The following is a 20236-nucleotide window of genomic DNA, read 5'->3' as shown; positions in this document are numbered from 1 at the left end:
AAGGTAAAATGTTCCCCTGTGCTTAGCACCACGCCATGAAGTCGTATAGGGGGTGTGGGGGAAGTAGAAAGATCATTTTCTATTATGAAAAACATTCTCTCTGACAGACGACTATTAATGAATGTTGAGAACTTAAAAAAACACCTTGTAGTGTAGCAATCAAGACGGAGAAAATTGAAATGCTCTTCCCAATGTAGATTTTAACATTTTGCCAGAAATTATAGATAAAAGTAAGCGACTTCCAAATGTGCCTTTTTTTCGGTTTATTTTGCCTTTTTTCATTTTTAGTGCCTATTTTCCGCATTATAAATGCCTTTTTGCCTGCCTATTTTAACGAAAATAAATGCCTGAACTTCCGGGCTCTACTAATGACCCTCTTCAAGTACTGATATATATGATGTACGTACATATATATATACAAAACCGAAACCTTCAGATCTCAGAGTAAGCAAGGAAAGCCATACGCTCAAATGTTGTTTTTTTTTCTTTTCAATCTTTAGTGAACAATATGATTAGCCGGCAAAGGTTTATTTTCGCATGTAGAGGTACAGATACATGCGCGTGTTTTAGGGTGACATGTCAATTTCTCGTTTATGTGAAAAGGTAAACTTTAATGTAAGCAAAAGCATGTACGAGTCACCGTTAAAGATTTTCGCATCTACAAGGAAAATCCAAAACACATTCGCAACACGCCGGCCTCCGTGGCGGAGGGGTTAGCATAGCGCGCTATGACGCCAGAGGTCCTAGGTTCGAATCCCGGCCTAAGCATGGATGTTATTTGTGTGTGTCCATCAATTTCATCATATCACCACTCATCCTCATCTTCGCGATTAGCCAAAAGTGGCAGAAATGCGAAGTAAAATAAACAAAATAAATCAATCAAACTTTCCCATCTCACTCAAAGACCTTGTGAATCCAATCAAAAATCTACCAATAGAACCCGCAGCGAGTCTAATTTATGTCGTGCATTCATCGACTAATATCAATTTCTTACAGTTTGACTTTAGTGTTTAACATAAAATGGCGTTGTGTTTGTGTTGCATTCGATATCAAAATTAGATTTTAAGCAATTATTATCCAATTATAAGTAAACTTAATAGCTAAATAGGTAAAAATAAGTCCCCTCTGTTAAAATCGCAAATTGCACCCTGTTCAAATGTCCAGGAAAAATTTCATTTTAGCTAGGAATGATATCGCGATGCGAATGAGTCGAGAATTGTCACAGCCTCATCTCGTCTCGTGTGTGGTGAGGTCCTTCTCGTTCTTGTTTGGGCTTATTTTTGTTTCGGTCTCCACTCTGAAGTTATTAAAACTTATTCTAGATTCACTTCATGCTCAGATAGGCTATTCGGGACTCTATTTATCTTAAAAATTAATATATAGGTTTAAGTATAGTTTTCCGAAAACCCACTTACGAAGTTATGAAAAATATAGGAGATGTACAAGAGTACAAGTTGGTCTGTCGTGTCTCGTCTTGTTCGTGCAAGTATTTCGTTTCGTAAAATTCCAATTTAAATATTCCAAAGAAAATGGGGTCATTCATATACACTTCTGAAGAAGATTTCAATCTTATCTTCGAATCGACGCCACCACTTCTTTAGAAATGCGTACCCTCCTCACACATTTTAAACATTTTTTTTCTTCGTAGAGAGGTTTCCAAGAACATAGGTCAATGACGTAACTAGTAGCAAGCACAATGTAGTAGAATAAGTTTACAATGGTTTGAATTTCTGTGGTAAGGAAGATAATGCGTATGAGCTATAAACAATATAGGGGAAAGTCTTCCAGTACCGACCATCTTACAGTACCGACCGGCTTACAGTTCTCACTTTCGCTGATAGATTGCAGGGTACTACAGTGACACGTGGAGGGATTCTGTAGTCATACCTCACATAGTACGGGAGCGATGTCTTTTGTTCAGTAGGGAGAGAACTGCGAGGCGTTGAATAAGTTTCACGATATCTTGAGTGAGAAATGTTATCTTTAGGACACCATTGGTTAGTTCTAAGGTAAGTCCATCATGTGTTTGGCAATGCCTGTGAAAGGTACATGTGTTTAGGTTAATGTTTATGGTAAAAGTTATGTTATATATTCACTACATGGTTTGCCATCACCTGCAAGGTGTCGTCCAGTACCGACCACCCCATCGTCGTCCAGTACTGACCAATATTAACTGTAGAAGAGAATGTAGTCTAATTTGAAGATAGTGGTCAGATCCTTTTTTATCATTGCAGAGGAAAATGCAACACCGAAGGAGAGGAAAATAGGAAATTTGGCGGAAGCAGTTATGAAGGTGTCCGTAGATGAAGGAATTCCTAAAATTCGCATATGATTTGGCAGAGCATCTAAAGCTACCTCATCAATTTAATTATTACATATCACAGTATTACAAAATATAGTTATTAGAATTGGACAGACATTAATAATGTAAAAGGTCTCTTGTTTTATTGATTTTAATAATTGTTTTGTATTTCACTGTCGTCCATATTTGGTGGTCGGTACTGGACGACATTTTTCAGTCTGTCGAAAATAATACAGTTTTATTGTTCTCAATATGTAGCTATTTATAAGTAAATATAAAACATATAATATATTTTTCATAGCAAAGGAATTCTGTAAGAATAGAAAATGGCTTTGAAATTCACAGTTCTTTCACTTTAACAAAAGTTATAATCAAAATACTTAAGGTGGTCGGTACTGCAAGACTTTCCCCTACATTTTTTTTATTGGGCGAATTGAAAATAGGTTCCATTAACAGTAGCACCTTGCGTCTGCTGTCAAAGTACAAAAGAGTGGTACAGGGGGTACAACTCGATTTACGGATTTAGGGGTACAGTACCTTTCTTCAAATTATTGGGGGGATCCCTGTACCCCTCGTTCCTCCGCCACTGTTCGTGGTACTGCCGTTTGACAACACTCTTGAGATACCTTCCTGGAACAGTCCAAGGGCTATTTTCGTTCAGCCGTTATTTTGAATATCCATTGTTGACTTGTTATTAGAGTTCATATTTCATTTGAGCACAATAGTGATCCGCGCGACCAGTGAAGGGAGTGTTTTCGGATATGTAGTATTTCTATTGTGTGTTTCTAAATCTAATATAAGCAGTGGGTGTGTCCAGACCACCAAAATCTCCTTGTGATATTTTTGGAAGAGAGAATAGCGAAAGTATGATTTTAAGACATGTATTTTTGTTTGGATTCATCCCAGGCAAATGTAATGCACGAAATTTAGAATTTCCTCCCTACTGTAATGTGTTGAGCAAGGGCGCCGACTTTCCAAAATTTCTGTGGGTGCATATCAATGGCGGTTAGATCTGTAATTATCAAGTATTGTATACTTTAAACAACTTACATGCACAATGATTGCACGAGGCAATGATATTATCAACACGTTACTAAAAGAATATACCACATTCATACAAATTAAAATGAAAAAATCTTCATAAATGCAAATAATTTTAATTGTATTGCAGAAAGAACTAAGCAAGGATTTTGTTGTGAACAGAAACTACAAAATGACTAACTTTATGTACCAAATAATAATAATCATGACATGTTAACTTTCAATATAAAACACATTCCGTCTTACGTCATTTGCACTTATGAATTTGTTTGCAATTTTGGTAATGTCAATATTTTTAGTCATTTCTTTATGAACATGCAAAATTGACAAATCATTCAATTTTTTTGGGTCATTGTTGACCGCAAAAACGTTTTCAATCGTCTAAGTGCTGAAAATGACCGCTCAGAGTACAAGAAGTAACAGGTATAGTTAAAATCACCCGTACAAACTTCACAAATTCTGTGAGCATTTCACGCATGGGACCACTGTTTTCTCTAATAAAAATATTGGTAATGTCTGACAAGTTGGCCATTTTTTTCTTTGTTCGTTCTGCACACATCTAGAAACATGTCCCGGTGCAATGTTAGCTTGTCTTTATCAAAGTCTGTCCCATAGAACTGCAGAATTCGATCAGCACCAATTTGACCGATAGCAAAAACTTCAAGTTGTGAAATAAGTTCCAAAACCTTTGTGTGAAATCTACGATTTAGCGAATCCACAGTCACATACATCAATTATTTCGAAAAATATTTGTCTGTACATTTTCTCCGGCGTTTGATACGTATGAGGATCACTACCTTCGTCGTAGCGTTTTGGCATCTTCCTTTTTCTAGGCAAAACTGGTTCATCAATGTTCAATTATTTCGCTTTCCTCATGGTTTCATTCCACAACTCAAAAAATATATCCCTTTGTGAAGCTAAACTTGCAAAGTTTCCACCAAAGTTTTGATTTCTCGGTATGACAATGATTTCTTCTGAAATGAAGAATGAAGTTGTTCAATCCTGCCGAAAACTGAAATTAACATTTTCAGGAAAATAAGAAATCTGAATTGATGTAGGTTTGACAAATATCCAGTAGCCTTCCCACCAACTTCGCTTTTATCTTCTGACAGATCTTCCAAAAATTTCAAGAGAACGTCATAATTACTTTCCAACGGTTGGGGTGATTTTACCCTCACACACCACCTTGTGGGACAGAATGGTCGCAAAGTCAGTCTGGGAATGTTTTTTACAACACCATCTTCGTTGTCTTCTTGTAGCGATTGAAACACTGCTAGCCTCTTTGGCGAATGTCTTACAAATGATATTAATTCACGAAGAATCACCAGAAAGTCTCGCACATAACTGATACCTTGCATCGGATCTTGCACAACCAAATTCAAATTATGCGCCGAACAATGAACAAATATAGCTCTCGGCTCCAACTGACTAATCCTACTTTGTAATCCTGTTAAATGTCCACTGACATTACTCGCGCCATCATAACATTGACCACGACAGTATTTTATGTCGAGAGATAAAAGTCTTATGACATCCTGGACGACTTCAAACAATGTCCTAGAACTTGTTGAAGCTACTTCATACAAGACCATAAACACTTCTGCAACTTGCAGATTTTCATCGACATATCTGAAGCATATGGATATTTGTTCCTTCACTCATATGTCGGAAGTCTCATCTACAATGAGAGAAAAATATTGTGCCGCCTTAATAGATTTCACAATATTTTGCTGTGCATCGCTGGATAATAAAGAGACAATTTCATTCAATATATCGTGAGAAACCCACTTATATGTAGTTCGCTGCAGCCGAGATTTCAACTCAGGAGCATCTTCTGCTCTAAGCAGCAGCAACTGATGAATATTTGATGCTTCATCGGTGTGACCCCGAATTGCTATTCCTTGCTGACTTAAAAATTGGAGGGACGTTATTATCTTTAAAACCGCCTTGCGTGCATTTTTCATATCTCCTAATTTATGTGTTGAGATAAGAGATGACACATTGGTTCCTTGTTTCGTAGTTGCCAGAGCAGTCACGGACGAACGATGAAGTGTACATTTTTCGTGAACACTGAAACGTTCAATTGCCTTTTGCCACTGGGAAAATCCATTTCGAGCAAATGCATTACAGGAATCTCTGTCTGCAGAAGTAGCAGTTGCCGACGGAAGCACTATACTGGAATCCAAAGCGTTTTTACACACACTACAAAACACTTTGTCCAATTCTTTGTCGTAATAAATCCAAGGAAATGTATTTTTCCATCCTTCATGGTATGACCTGCCTGACTATTTCTTGACACTTGTTGCTAATGTATTACAGGAACTGGCAGAAGACACATACTCGGGTTCCTTATTTTTTGTGAACATGCTTTTCACTAAGTTCAGTGTCAGTTATATCCACCTGTGATGACGACGACAAACGTATGACGAATTTATCCATAGCGACTAGCAAACCTACTGTTCGAATTCGAAAGTATGTAAAGAAGCAATACTTAATATTGTGTTTCAGCTTTCCACACGCGTCCCGTGCCACGTTTGAAAATTGCGAAATTTTTGCCCGGCGAAGAGTTTTGCTCCACGCATCCGGTCAGTAGACCCTCTTCTTTGTACTAACTATTAACACGGTAACACCCCTTCTTTTCTGAAAATGAGAACTTCCCAGTCTACAATCTAAGCTCCCGCGTCCTTCCAAGCCATTGTCTATCGGAGAACAAACAATACGATAACAATCCATATTACATGAAAACAACTTCACTGAAATCGTAAACCACGCCGATCTTATCTGATTGAAACAAAAGAAAGAAGAAAAAATCAACTATTGAGGTAGTCGGTCACAATCGGCTTCCTTGTGTTTCGGTTTATTCTTTATTAGTGCTCAATATCGGCAAGTAGTTATTTTGAAACAATTGTTGACGAATGGAGTGGGCGTATTGTAGTGTGTCACTTGTAAGGAAACATCAAAGCAAGCCGAAAAGACGGGATTCTATTCACAATACAATATGCTTCCATTGTTATTGTGGGGACTGCCTTTGACTTGGCCAGAGACAGGCAAGGAAGGGGGAAATGTGTTGCTTAGTTGCCTTTGCACAAACACATTTGAAACAATTAAATGTCAGACGTTAGAAATTTTAACTTCCATCTCAATGTTTTAATTGCTTATTATTTATTGATAATGGCAAGTGAGAAATATTTATCTTATTTTGTTTTTATCAAACTAAAAATCTTGTGGGTGCGGCGCACCCACAAGATTATTTATGTGGGTGCTCGAGCCCCGGAGCACCCACGTAGTCGGCGCGCATGGTGTTGAGTGAAATAACTTATATTTTTTTGTTAAATTAACCACAATACTTCAAAAAGGACATTCTCGCTATAAAGTCAGAGAAATTTTGACAAATAATGGGTAAAAACGAAAATAATCTATGGATTACAATAGTGATATACGCAACCAAAGACCCTAGTTTTTCTTATGCTGGTTTTTGGAGAAAATGTATTGCCTCACACCCTCTTCAAAAAAATCCTGCTGATGCCTCGGCGCTGCCCGGGTATCCTCCACCTACAGCTTGCACCTACGTACGTTCAATATACTACCCTTTGACTCTCCCAATGCATTTTTGTGAATGTGCGTAACTACCTTGTGGAGCATTTATTATATATTGCGAAACTATTGCAATATATATATATATATACAGGGTGTCGCAAAACTCTTTCAACAACGCTTGGGAGCTGGTAGATATCATAAAAACAAGTAACTTTTCCCTATAAAGTTTACCTCGAAAGCGCTTAGTTTCTGTGCTATAAGCGCTTAAAGTCTATCCTGTACGTATGCAACCCAACACAGCAAACGCTTGCTCTGACATAACTAGCAGGGGCGTGTGGCAGGGTTGCCACTAGCGTTCCTCGTTAAGAGAGACGACTTGAAAACAACAACTTGGGAGTCTTGCCTGAGCAAAATCCAAAACATTAATGATACTTGCGATGTTGTAAGTAGCATTGACAGTATTTATAAACTGACCAAGACAAATAATGGGCAGACTGAAATTGAAGATTACTCATTCCATTAAAATATCTCCATAATTGATTGATTGATTTGGTTTATTTTAATTCGCTTTTCTGCCACCTTTGGCTAATCGCGAAGATGAGGATGATATGATGAAATAACAAATGACACCAATGTCTAGACCAGGATTTAAACCCGAGACACCTGGCGCCGTAGCGAGCTGTGCTAACCACATCACCACGGAGTGTTTCGTACATCATGCAATATCAACAATTGCAAGGGACACGTGATATAGGGGAAATCCACGAACGAACAAATGTTCGCATGTTCCTAGTATTGCAAATAATCGTTGGAATTTTCTTGATACCAATTTTTAAAACACATAACTTTTCTTACATGCATATCAGTTGTCGGTAAAATTTATGTTGCCACTGTTTTCTAAAATAAGCTAGGGGTCTTGAGTTCGAGTCCCGGCTTGGGCATGTATGTTTGTGAGTGTCCATTCATCAATTTAATCATATCATCACTCATTACCATCTTCGTAAATTAGCCAAAAGTGGCACAAACAGCTAAGTAAAATAAAGCAAATTAATCAAGCAATGAATCAATCAATCATTAAATTAAAAGAGCCTCGCAATTATTTCCTTATGAGACAAATGCTATTACAGATAGGAATAATTTTCAAATAAATTGTAATAACCCGGGTTCGAGTCCTGGTCGAGCCTGCATTTTTCACTGAAAATTTCTACATTACAGTCTGCGTGTTCGAAACGAGGCAGCAAACACATCATGCTTACATTTGTTCGTTCGTGGATTTCCCCTATATCACGTGTCCCTTGCAATTGTTGATATTGAATGATGTACGAAACACTCCGTGGTGATGTGGTTAGCACAGCTAGCTACGGCGCCAGGTGTCTCGGGTTTAAATCCTGGTCTAGACATTGGTGTCATTTGTTATTTCATCATATCATCCTCATCTTCGCGATTAGCCAAAGGTGGCAGAAAAGCGAATTAAAATAAACCAAATCAATCAATCAATTATGGAGATATTTTAATAGAATGAGTAATCTTGAATTTCAGTCTGCCCATTATTTGTCTTGGTCAGTTTATAAATACTGTCAATGCTACTTACAACATCGCAAGTATCATTAATGTTTTGGATTTTGCTCAGGCAAGACTCCCAAGTTGTTGTTTTCAAGTCGTCTCTCTTAAGCCTCGGCTGGATGTTGAAAGAAAACCAAATTTCCAGGGTGTCGTTAGTTCCGTTCTAACAACAGTACCAAGGGAACACGAGGGAGGCGCTGACGTCGCTTTCAAGAAATTCTCCTTCTTCCCAGCCACAAAGCCTCCCATATTCTTACCATCGTTACCTCGCTGCTTTTACGATCTTGCAAGGAGGGGGAGAATGGAATGGTCGTACCCACTGGCCATTGACAGATGTTCCGGAACCCTGAAGAATAACTGTTTTCCTTTCCTTATTTGAAAAAAAGCTTACACATCGTCCTTTGAGATCACCAGCCTATGCACTGTGAAGATGCATGTTTCTTTTTGTTTCCGTCGGTACATTCATTTCGTTACAGTAAAATGGCCAACTAACATGGATTATGTAGTAAAATACGAAGGGGCGAGGTGTAGGAGCCCCACAATGTGCTCTTGATTTTTTTTATATAATCGCAGAAATTCCACAGATAGTGTCGCTTATAAAAAAAATAGATTTACGAAACAGAAATCTGGTTCCCAGTAACATCATATACGACGTCTGCGATAACAAGCAGTGACGTATTATCTCAGCCAGAGGGGCCCCGGTAACTTGTCATATGGGTCCCCCTCCGAAATGCAGAATTAACTTACTTGCTCGCAGATGTCAATCGATAGGAAAATATCCCTCATCTCATACCTTTGTATCTACGCAGTTTGTCGTACACGCAGTGTAGCGTGTCAATTGTCTACAGTTAGGAATCCAGTAGAAATATTCAGTTGCTCAACCAGTCGATCCTTATTTTACAACAAACATCAAAATTGTTAATGCGTAACCTTTTAGTTTTACACGTGATATTTAAAATGTAACTTCCCACCAAATATTTTCAAGGAGGGGCCCAATTCTTTTCATATTGAAATACGCTTGTTACGTTTTACTTCAAAGGGGCTGAAAACCTCAGTTAAAGGTGGGACCCATAGTAAATTATCCCTTTGCTGTAAAGACCATTATTCCATCCTCTGCCACGCAGGGTATACAACTTATGAGTTGAATGTGACCATTATTTTGTGTAATTTTGTAAGTTCATATTTCTTACAATTTGGCATTTTGTGGACATTTCTGTCGAACTAGTTCTTATTTTCTAATGTGTTAGGATTTTTTTATCTGCAGTGTTCGAAGGGAAAATTCCTAGCTTCAAATTTCCTTGTTCGCGTTGGGGATAGAAGGAAGGATCCTTGTGTGGAGCAACTTGAAGATAATGAAGTAGATGAAGGAGAATGATTATGCAAATTCGAGCACTGATGGTCTATTAATAAAAAGGTTCTTGTTTCATGAAAAAGTCTTTAAGAAAGTATGATCACTGGTCTATCGAAAAAAGAATGGCAGCGTTAAAATTATGAATAATGATGTTGAGGTCTACTAACCTGTGGCAACCTTCTTTTATTTTGGGATGGGCTCAGTCCTTCGAAGCTACATTTCATTGAGTGATAAATTTTCAGTGAATAGAGTTCCTTCGCAGCTTTATTATCTATCACTCAAAGACTAGAGTCCGCAGTTATTTCTTCGTAGCAGATGGAAATTTACCTTGTGATAGGTTACTACCGACAATCTAGATGTCCGGTTCAACCCCCATTACTGAAGGATAAGTTTGTTGCTTGAGTATATTAGGGCTACTCACTCAGTATTAGAAGGCTAATATAAGCGACTCTTACGTTGAATCTTGGCCTGGAGGAACCAGGGGATGGCTTACGGGCTGAAGGCACATTCACCTCAAAGTCCAAAAGAGGAATGTTTACTATTTTTTTACAATTCCACCAAAACAGTATTTTTTAATATCTGTGTAATATATGTAACTTCATAAAAAATATTTCAAGCAAAAATACAAAGCATCACGAACAAAATATTTGGCAGCGGGAAGCTTCCCCCTCCTCCAAAAGTGATTCCTGGCTGTGTCGCTGCGTTGAAGTAGAGAAAATATTTCCAGATTCTTCTTCCAGTTATTTTTCAGAGATTCAGCCCATCCTGATTTAGTTTCAAGAAAGTACTACAGTGATATAAGTCGATAATAAAAAATGGGAAGGCATAATATTTGAGGTAAAAGTTAATTTCTTGTACAACGAAGGTGGGAGGGCAGCTAACTATTGTACTTCCGTCCCACTCTGGCATCATATTTTTTTTTGGCACTAAGGGGGCCCCTCAATATTTTACTTGCAGGTGGGCCCAAACATCTGCGCTACGCCACTGAGTGGCTCGGATCCCACTTTAAATTATACGTCCAGTCCCGATTTGCCTTTCTGTGAATATAATTGGTCTTAAAACAAGTTTAACAAACAAACGTTTTGCTATCAGTTCACAATTATGATTGGCTGTGCTCTAATAGTTGGTGATATTGATAAGTGTCCAAAATGGATAGATGCACGTAAAGAGTGAGGTATTTGCAAAATTTCCGGCAACTACTCTTGAAGCATCGATATATTATAAATTGTACATATATAGTCTCCCAAAATAACCAAATGTTAGCAAGTAGATGGAGGACTTCCCCTTCCCTTTAAAATACCATTCTGTACATAACCGCCGAACTCGGGATCTCTATTACTCAATATTAGTCTGTTCGATACCCGTTGTAGGCACATGGCACAGTGGTTCGGATCCCACTTTAAACTGTAGGTCCAGTCTCGATTAGCCTTCCTGTGCATAAAGTGGACTTAAAACAACCTGCGGTAACAGCGGCTACATGCACGCCACGCCTCTGCCCCCCGTCTTGTTTTGAAACATCAAATTTCTAGTTATGAGTGACACATCTCAACCTGGGATCATTATTTTCAACCCACTTGTAAACTATATCGTACTTATGGTTTTCCATTTGGATTCATTTAAGTTTACCACACCATAGCTACATACAAAAAATTCTCGTTATGCAATTTATGGTGACTGTGTACAGTGACACCAATTTATACGGGTCTGTGGGACCCGAGTCCACCCAATAATTTATGTGATTTGTGAATTCAAATTTTTGAGCCCACCCAGTGTTTTTTTTTTTAAATTGGCACCCCTGACTGTCTCTTTTAAATGCCATGTATTCGGTATTTTTTCAGACTTCTGGTGATTCACAAGTATTCTTGTATCGAACACTAAAACTGGGGGGTGTATCTGACGTATGTTGAGTTGCTTGGTCATTTAATCTTCTTCGAGAGCTTGTTGAGATCTGTAGTATTTTGTTGTGTTTTATAAAAATAAGTCGAGGTGGTCCCCGATCTAGGAAAACCATACGTTTGAAAGCATTGTTTTCAATCTTCGTTGCACAGTATGAATGGCCGCTTTGAAGACAGGTTTATTTTTTAATATAGTCCTATTAAATGCACACACATGGCATTTAGATGATTAAGAACGTGTGTTTTATGGAAACATGTCAGGAAACATGTCATGTCAGCCAAAACACATTTTCACCTCACTCAAGTATTATGTGAATTCAATTGAAATTGTACCAATATCTACAACTGAATGTGAATGCGGGTTCCGTGCCATGAATCTAACCTTTACTGAACAGAGGGAGATTAAATATTTGGTTAAATGATAGAATACATTGCCGTAAATCAATTTCAGTGTTGGTGTTTTATTTTCATTTGGTATGAGCTCAAAATTTTAAACCTTCGTTTTAAAAGTAATTCAAACACAAAAATTGTTATTGGGGGACATTTTGAGTTTTTTCGACTTTATTACTACCTTCATTTGAATATTTTATTTTCTAAAAATTTCGGGGGGGGGCTGTAGATCCTTCAGCACCCCCTCTGCGTATGCATGCCAGTGCCCTCTGGATCTCCCTCCCCTAAATAGTCCTCGCCTCAAAAGTGACAGAAAAGCCAAGGTGAATTCCTTTTTCTAATCTCTAATTCTCCGAAACTATTCTTTTTGGAATGAGAAAATAGAGATTAAAGTTGATTTGAAAAAAAGAAAGTATTGAAGGACAATAACAGGGAAGTTTTCCCTTTGTAAAGTCGGCTGGGCGTCTCACTGGCCTGCAGGAGACTAAGATTAGATTCCTGGGCGTGTTTTGTAAGGTCGGATTTTTGCGGCCTTCTCTCTGCATAAAACGGCTCTGGGGTTCACTCATTCTCAAATAAATAGGTACCAGTGGAGGACGACACCCCTAGGGGCGGGGGAAGGCTAAAGCAGGCTGGAGCGTGATGCTTAAAAACCAAAGGATAGAGAATGAAAATGAAAATAAAGATTGATTGATTTGTGGTTTTATGTCAACTTTATGTACAGAAAGGCTAATCGGGAGTGGACCTACAGTTTAAAGTGGGATCCGAACCACTGTGCCATGTGCCTCCAGTGGAAATAAAGAGGCAAAACAGACTGAAAGAGAGGAAAAGGAAGTGGAAAACCAACCAAAACAGACTAGTTGTATAATAACAGAGGGAGGGGTGGATTGAGAGAAATGAAGATAAACATTTCTCACGATGGAGTGAGAAAAGGAACAAAGAAAAGAAACAGTACAGAACGATAAAGAGATAAAGGAAGGAAGAGAAACAAAAAGAGAGGAATACAGAGAAATCTATAGAAAGAGAGAATGAGAAACAGAAACAAAAGGTAGAAAACGAAATAGAGAACGAGCAAGTGGAGGGAGAGAGAGAAAGAGAAGGGCAAGAAATGAAGGATGCTCTATATCTGAAGAGCCAGGGAGAGAGAGCAAAGAACGCAGGAGGGAAAATGGAACAAGACCTAATCGTGAAAAAGATACTATGGTTTTACACACATAGAGAGAGATAAAAGAGTTATAAATAAAATCGAGTTTTCTGTATTACAAGTTCTAGACTCTCCCAAGTCTCATTCCAGCTCAAATGAGGCCAAAAAAAAAAAGTCGCCCTAGTTTCGAGTGTAAACGAAATTTTAAAATTTTACTCGCTAAACTGCTGGAAAAGGAATACAATTCAATTGTATTCAAATATTATGCACCATTACCAAGGAGGGCCTACTTGTAATCAGAGGGCCCCGGGTTCAATAGCCGGTGAAGGAACGCCGCTCCCGAAGGAGTGGTTTGGATCCCACTTGAAACTAAATATTAAGATTTCACCAGATTTCTGACTGTGATGCACCGCCAAGTCATAAGTCCAATAGGCTCGAATGTCAGTTAATGAATGAATGCTTCCTTAGTTAATGTTACCAATGTCAAGTCACTGTTCAAATTGAAGGGGATTCCAGGAAAGTGTCTCCTGTCTCATTTTCCCCAGCCTCTACATCTTCAAACCAGTAACTTAAATTTTCCCCTTCGTAAATTTTCTGTTATTTTTGTATAATTTGTATTTTAATTTTTAGGTTCATTTAACGCCGACACGTCAGTCAAAATTGTCAATTTTTACATAATATTACATTAATTTTTGTATTAAGTCCTATGTTATGCACAGATAGGCTAATTGGGATTGGACCTACAGTTTAAAGTGGGACCCTAACCTGGGAACTCTTGATTACAAGGTGATGACGTTACCACTATGCGATCGGGGAGCAATAATTTCAGATGAAATTCATGGTTTGGAATTAAATTTATTAAAATGTTGTTACTTCACACCAAACTCACACAGAGCATTGTCGTCCTATTAAATTTTGCGCTTTATACGTTTCATAATAATAATAATAATACGCATGATGATCATAATAATAATAAGATGATGAATGTTAATTTAAATTTTTATTCTATTATTTACTTTGAGCTTCAATAAATTAAAATAAATCAGTTCTTGGGTCTCACCGCGCCGCAAAATATTTAGTATAAGTAATATAATTGTATTAGGTAAAAAAAAGTCAAAACGCGAAAATGGGAATCTCTGAACCACTCTCTTCCATCCTACATTTTCTTCAATTCCCATTATGATGCATAACCTAGATATGTAAAAAAAATCGGAGAGCATCACAGAGTAAGTCAACGAAGTAACTGGCTTTCTTGTTTTGGATCAGACTTGTAAACCGACGTAATTTGTGTAAACTAAGTGATGGCGATTCACTTCCTCGACTTGCAAGACTGTCTGTCTTGTATTTTGAAAGTAGCCACCCACTGAAGGAATGAATGCACTTCCCTGAGTTTCCAAGGTCTTTGCGCGGACAAAACATAAACCAGATGTCAAAGCAAGATAAGTTTACAAATTGAGGTGTGAAACCCTCCCCCCCTCCTCCGCTCCGAGCGGCACATGACCGGTGCCGCAGATGGGAGATTACACATTCAGAGGGTTGCTTGCCCAGAAGCGACAGCAGCGCCATGAGCGGAAAATCCTCGAACTTCTAGAAGGCGTGGGAACTAAATACTTGTATTTTTTGTAATAAAATTATGTAATTTCTGTTAAAGATATTGTGCAAACGCTTGGAATTATCTATCTAAATTCACGACACTAAGATGCACAATGTTGAACCTAAATCGTAAGATGGTTTAAAATTCTTCAAACGTCCCATTTAAAGCTGCTTTCACATCCAATTAATGCTGCATTTCCAATTTTTTGTACGCCAAACTAGAATCCCAATTCGATTTTTTATTCATTACATCTCTCCGTGTATCATTCTAGAAAAGCCTTGCAGAGTATCACCGAAATTGGAGGTATATGTTAGGAGATTTTGTCAACAGAAGGAGAAGCAGTTTTCAGCTGTTGAGAGAAACATCCAGCCGAGGCTTAACGAGGAACGCTAGTGGCAACCCTGCCACACGCCCCTGCTAGTTATGTCAGAGCAAGCGTTTGCTGTGTTGGGTTGCATACGTACAGGATAGACTTTAAGCGCTTATAGCACAGAAACTAAGCGCTTTCGAGGTAAACTTTATAGGGAAAAGTTACTTGTTTTTATGATATCTACCAGCTCCCAAGCGTTGTTGAAAGAGTTTTGCGTTTACAACGCTTGGGAGGTGATTCCTCACACGAAAACAAGCAAAAAGTGTGAGTTCAATTTTTACGAATGAGGCTTCGTTTCCGAGATAGGAGCCTCGCAAAAGGTGACAAAGTGAACGTCACACCTAACTGGGACGAATACTATCACAGATAGAGGGGCGGTTCCAAGGGAATCATAAAGGAATCGTATGTGCTCAGTCCGGAAGTCACTATGAAAAGTTCACTGCACGCATGCGCAATGGAGTCCTCAAAGGAATTGGGGAATTCCAGCAAGAACAATGCATGGAAATGGTATGTAACGCAGCTAGATGGACCGTGACAATGAGAAATATGTTAAAGACAACACATCCCGACCTCAAACATCAAAACATGAGCACGGAACACAAAATCCGAAAAGTTGAGCACGGTTGCATACCCCAGTTACACGCGAGGAATGAACGAATCATGTCATGTGGCATACGAGAGACACATTACTCCACCAGGAGGAGGGAAAGAAAAACACAATAATATCATAATGCTACAATGTCTTACGCACAGACAGTGCGTGTCACTGTACACCAACTGAAGATGTCACTTTCACCACACAAAGGGGGTGGGGAGCAATACCAAGAGTGTTCTCACTGGGATTTGCCGGGGCGATAATCACACGGTTTTCAAAATGTCTGCCGTTCACTTCTACGCAGAGATGACAGCGACGAATCAAGGACTGTCGAGTACGAACAAACAAGTCAAGTGCATCTGCTACCGTCGAGGCGGCGACGTGGATGCGAGCAACGAGGTCCTCAGCTGATGTGACAGGTGTGTCGTATTCGAAGGTTTTCATTTCTTCCCAGAAGAAAAAATCGAGTGGGTTGAGATCTGGCGACCTCGGTGGCCAAGGCACAGGTTCATCCCTACCAATGAACCTATTGCGAAACACGTCATGCAGGTAATGTCGTACATTACGTTCGAAATGAGCTGGTGCCCTATCGTGTTGGTGTCACATTTCTTGGCGCAGTGCCAAAGGTACGGTCTCCAACAGTTCAGGCAGAACCTCACTAGGAAATGCATGATACGTGCGACCATTCAGGCGAACAGGGAGAATGTATGGTCCAATTAAATGATCATGTACTATCCCGCACAACACATTCACTGAAAACCTGTGCTGGTGATGGGCCACAAAAAGTGCATGTGTGCACTTGTGCATCCCATACATGACTGTTTCTACTATTGAAGACATCCATCATGGTGAAAATGGCTTCATCTGTCCACAATACGTTTGCCCCGAAGTGAGGGTTTGTGTCCAGCTGAGACGTGTTTCGTGTCCGAGCGAGCACTCGCGTACTGGTGCCAGGATGTTCTGCGACCGCTGTTAACACATCTTCTGCAAACTGATGTGTGCCTACACTTCGGGGTCTTCCAACTTCTTGCCGCGGTAGTAACACTGACCCTGTTTCACGCAGTCTACTGTCCACTACCTGAAAGAAGGCGTGAGACGGTAAACGTCTATGTGGAAAGAGATCTCCATAAAAACGCCTTGCCTCACTGCTATTACCACGTGCCTCCCCATACATGAGATGCATGTCTGCTAGCTGCTGGGTCGTATACGCAGCCATCTGTGTAATAGGGAGCTGGAACTGCAAAGTATCGTTTTTGTTTAACACTGGCACACTGCATAAATTGGCCGTATCACCGTACGAACACCACTGACCAATTGTTGCGATACTTGACTTGCCCACTCCACCACGTCAACTTCTTTCAATACAACATACTAGTACTCTTCAATGCGTATGACAACCTAGAGCGAACTGCTGATGATATCCCAGCACCTGCAACACGACTGGGACGACTGCCGGAGAGAACCAACCCTTCGAGCTCCTCTCGCGGGTACAGCAGTCATGAAGGTCAAACTTAGACTACGAGAGACAGACTTACCTGCGCAACGCTTCCAAAACTGGTCTCTTTTACGTCACAGTGATCGTGTGCGAACACTCTTGGTATTGAGCCCCACCCCCTTTGTGTGGTGAAAGTGACATCTTCAGTTGGTGTACGGTGACACGCCCTGTCTGTGCGTAAGACATTGTAGCATTTGTTGTTTGTTGTGTGTGTGTGGGGGGGGATATTACGTAGTTGTCGCGTGTAAAAATACACGTTGTCGCAATCATCTGATATTATTGTGTTTTTCTTTCCCTCCTCCTGGTGGAGTAATGTGTCTCTCGTATGCCACATGACATGATTCGTTCATTCATTTTGTGTTCCGTGCTCATGTTTTGATGTTTGAGGTCGGGATGTGTTGTCTTTAACACATTTCTCATTGTCACGGTTCATCTAGCTGCGTTACATACCATTTCCATGCATTGTTCTTGCTGGAATTCCCCAATTCCTTTGAGAACTCCATTGCGCATGCGTGCAGTGAACTTTTCGTAGTGACTTCCGGACTGAGCACAAACGATTCCTTTATGATTCCCTTGGAACCGCCTCTCTATCTGTGATAGTATTCGTCCCAGTTAGGTGTGACGTTCACTTTATCACCTTTTGCGAGCCTCCTACCTCGGAAACGAAGCCTCAGTCGTAAAAATGGAACTCACACTTTTTGCTTGTTTTCGTGTGAGGAATCACCTCCCAAGCGTTGTAAACGACCTTTAGAAACACCCTGTGTGTGTGTATGTATATATATATATATATATATATATATATATATATATATATATATATATATATATATATATATATATATATATATCTTTCCAGCTTGTTCACTCATTGCTTCTGGAGAGAAAGGGAGAGGGATACTGGAAAAGAGAGAGAGAGAGAGAGAGATAAAAACAAAGATAGAATTGGAATGGGAGAAGCGTGATCTTGAGTTGTGTTGGGCGCAGTGGCGGCTCGTGGTTCAGAATGTTGGTGGTTGCAGCAAATATATATATATATATATATATATATATAACTTTAATTTATATATATATTTATAATGTAATTATATGTATTTATAAATTTATATTTGACTGACATGTGACACTTTCGAGGAGTACAATTAATAATCATCATACAAAATTTGAAGTTTCCATTTATTCGGCAGCATTCAAAATTGTGTTTTTGTGATTACATAAGAAGTACTTTACTGTTCGGATCCCACTTTAAACTGTATGTCTAGTCCCGATTAGTCTTTCTGTGCATAAAGTGGATTTAAAAAATAACAAATCAAATCAAATTGTTATAAGTTTCAAGCGTAATTTAAATTAGGTTAAGATTCTCCCCAAATTAAAATATTTATCTTTGCTTAACGTGGACATTTTGTCTGTTGCCCTTACGACACAGGGCAGTGAGAACTTAGCTGCTGCTCTCTAAAGGTGTATGAAGGGATTAGCAATCAACCGTTTGTTGTTGGTTCGTCCTCTTCTTCTCTCACCCGTCAGGGGGTCCGAAAAGGGTCGCCTGACTTTGGTGTGATGTAAACGCATTGCAACGACCAAGCCGACTGAAGCAGGGGATAGGAAGAACAGCGTTGAACTTCTCTCCAATACTCCTCGCTGTAGAGATCAGGCCGTTGCTCCGGCTTTGCAACGCGTACCTTGATTGATTGATATGTTGTTTTAAGTCCACTTTATGCACAGTAAGGCTAATCGGGACTGGACCTACAGTTTAAAGTGGGATCCGAACAACTTGTGCCTCCACCGGGTATCGAACCCGGGACCCCTTGATTACAAGGCGACGACGCTACCACTGCGCCATCGGGGAGGTCGCAACGCGTACCTGTGTGTCTACTCATACACTGTGAAATCTCGCAGGTTGCCTCCTTTTTTTAACAGATTATAATGAAATTTGCTTTATGAAGCAATGAAGGGCAAAATTGTTTGTTTATGTTCAATATATTTAATAGGAAAACAAATGAAAAAAGATACTAACAAAAAATATGAAATTTTGTTGTAAAATATCCGGTCGTTGTGCAACACAGCAACAATATCAGTAACCGCCCCTGGTTGGGCGATTTATCGTCCACACGATAAATCGCGATATCGAAAAAGATCGTCCAGGCGATAGACGATACATCGTCACCATATTTTGGCGATTTATATCGTGTGGGCGATATATCGACGATATACATCGTGTTGGCGATATATTGTCACGATAATTTAGCGATATTGTAAGGGCATGTCGTCTGTGACAATATTATCTAAAAGGATATATCGCGATATCAAATTTTCGATATCGCTCATCCCTATCTTGAGCCAGTATGAAGAAAGTTGAAATAAATAAGACTAAAGTTTGCAACACTGAGCTCACCTGGATTGTTTCGACAGTTGGGGTGGTGGGGGCACATCCGACCACCTTCATCCCCTTCTTCACCAACTCCTGGGCTATCGCGGCCCCCATCCCAGAGCTGGCCCCCGTCACAAGGGCCACACGTCCTTCCCAGCGCAGCATGGCTTCAGGCTTCTTTGGCGATTCAAGTTATGTAAGAAAATGGTCTTTGGCAGTCAACGGAGCACTCGAGAGATAACAGCTGGAGTAGATCTTTAAAAACGCAATGATAAGATAAAGACACGTATTTGTGCAGATGAGACTTTAGAGTGGCGAAGGAGTAACACTAAATAAACATCTGGTACAGTGGAATGCAAGAATATTAGCAGACGAATTGTCCATAGGAGTCGATTTCTTCTGATATTGCAGGTTGGGAGACAAAACTAAGTAAACCATAGATAACGTTTTCTTTCTCGTTTCGAAAATTATAATTATAATTAATTAGCTAATGAGTATATCTTTTGAGTTCATTTAGTATCTGAGTGCTTATCAAATCTCCTTTTTCGCGTTCTTTTAATGTGTCTCTTTCGTATACTTTCGCCTCACAGGCTC

At 39.4% G+C, this 20236-nt stretch overlaps 1 protein-coding gene across 1 annotated transcript in view; it reads right to left on the bottom strand.

Moving 5' to 3' along the window:
- LOC146002219 (dehydrogenase/reductase SDR family member 11-like) overlaps positions 1 to 19830 on the bottom strand; it is a 44076-nt gene extending 24246 nt beyond the window's left edge. The window contains exon 1 of the mRNA XM_083139937.1: positions 19667 to 19830. Within this exon, the coding sequence (XP_082996063.1) occupies positions 19667 to 19807 (141 nt within the window). The 5' untranslated portion in view covers positions 19808 to 19830. The remainder of the gene's footprint in view (positions 1 to 19666) is intronic.
- Positions 19831 to 20236: the final 406 nt, after the last annotated feature.

This window comes from Lepisma saccharinum, chromosome 18 (assembly GCF_977018435.1).
Source record: "Lepisma saccharinum chromosome 18, izLepSacc3.1, whole genome shotgun sequence".
Taxonomy (NCBI): Eukaryota; Metazoa; Arthropoda; class Insecta; order Zygentoma; family Lepismatidae; genus Lepisma; species Lepisma saccharinum.
The sequence above is the reverse complement of the archived record's forward strand: the minus strand, read 5'-3'. Positions and strand labels throughout refer to the sequence as shown.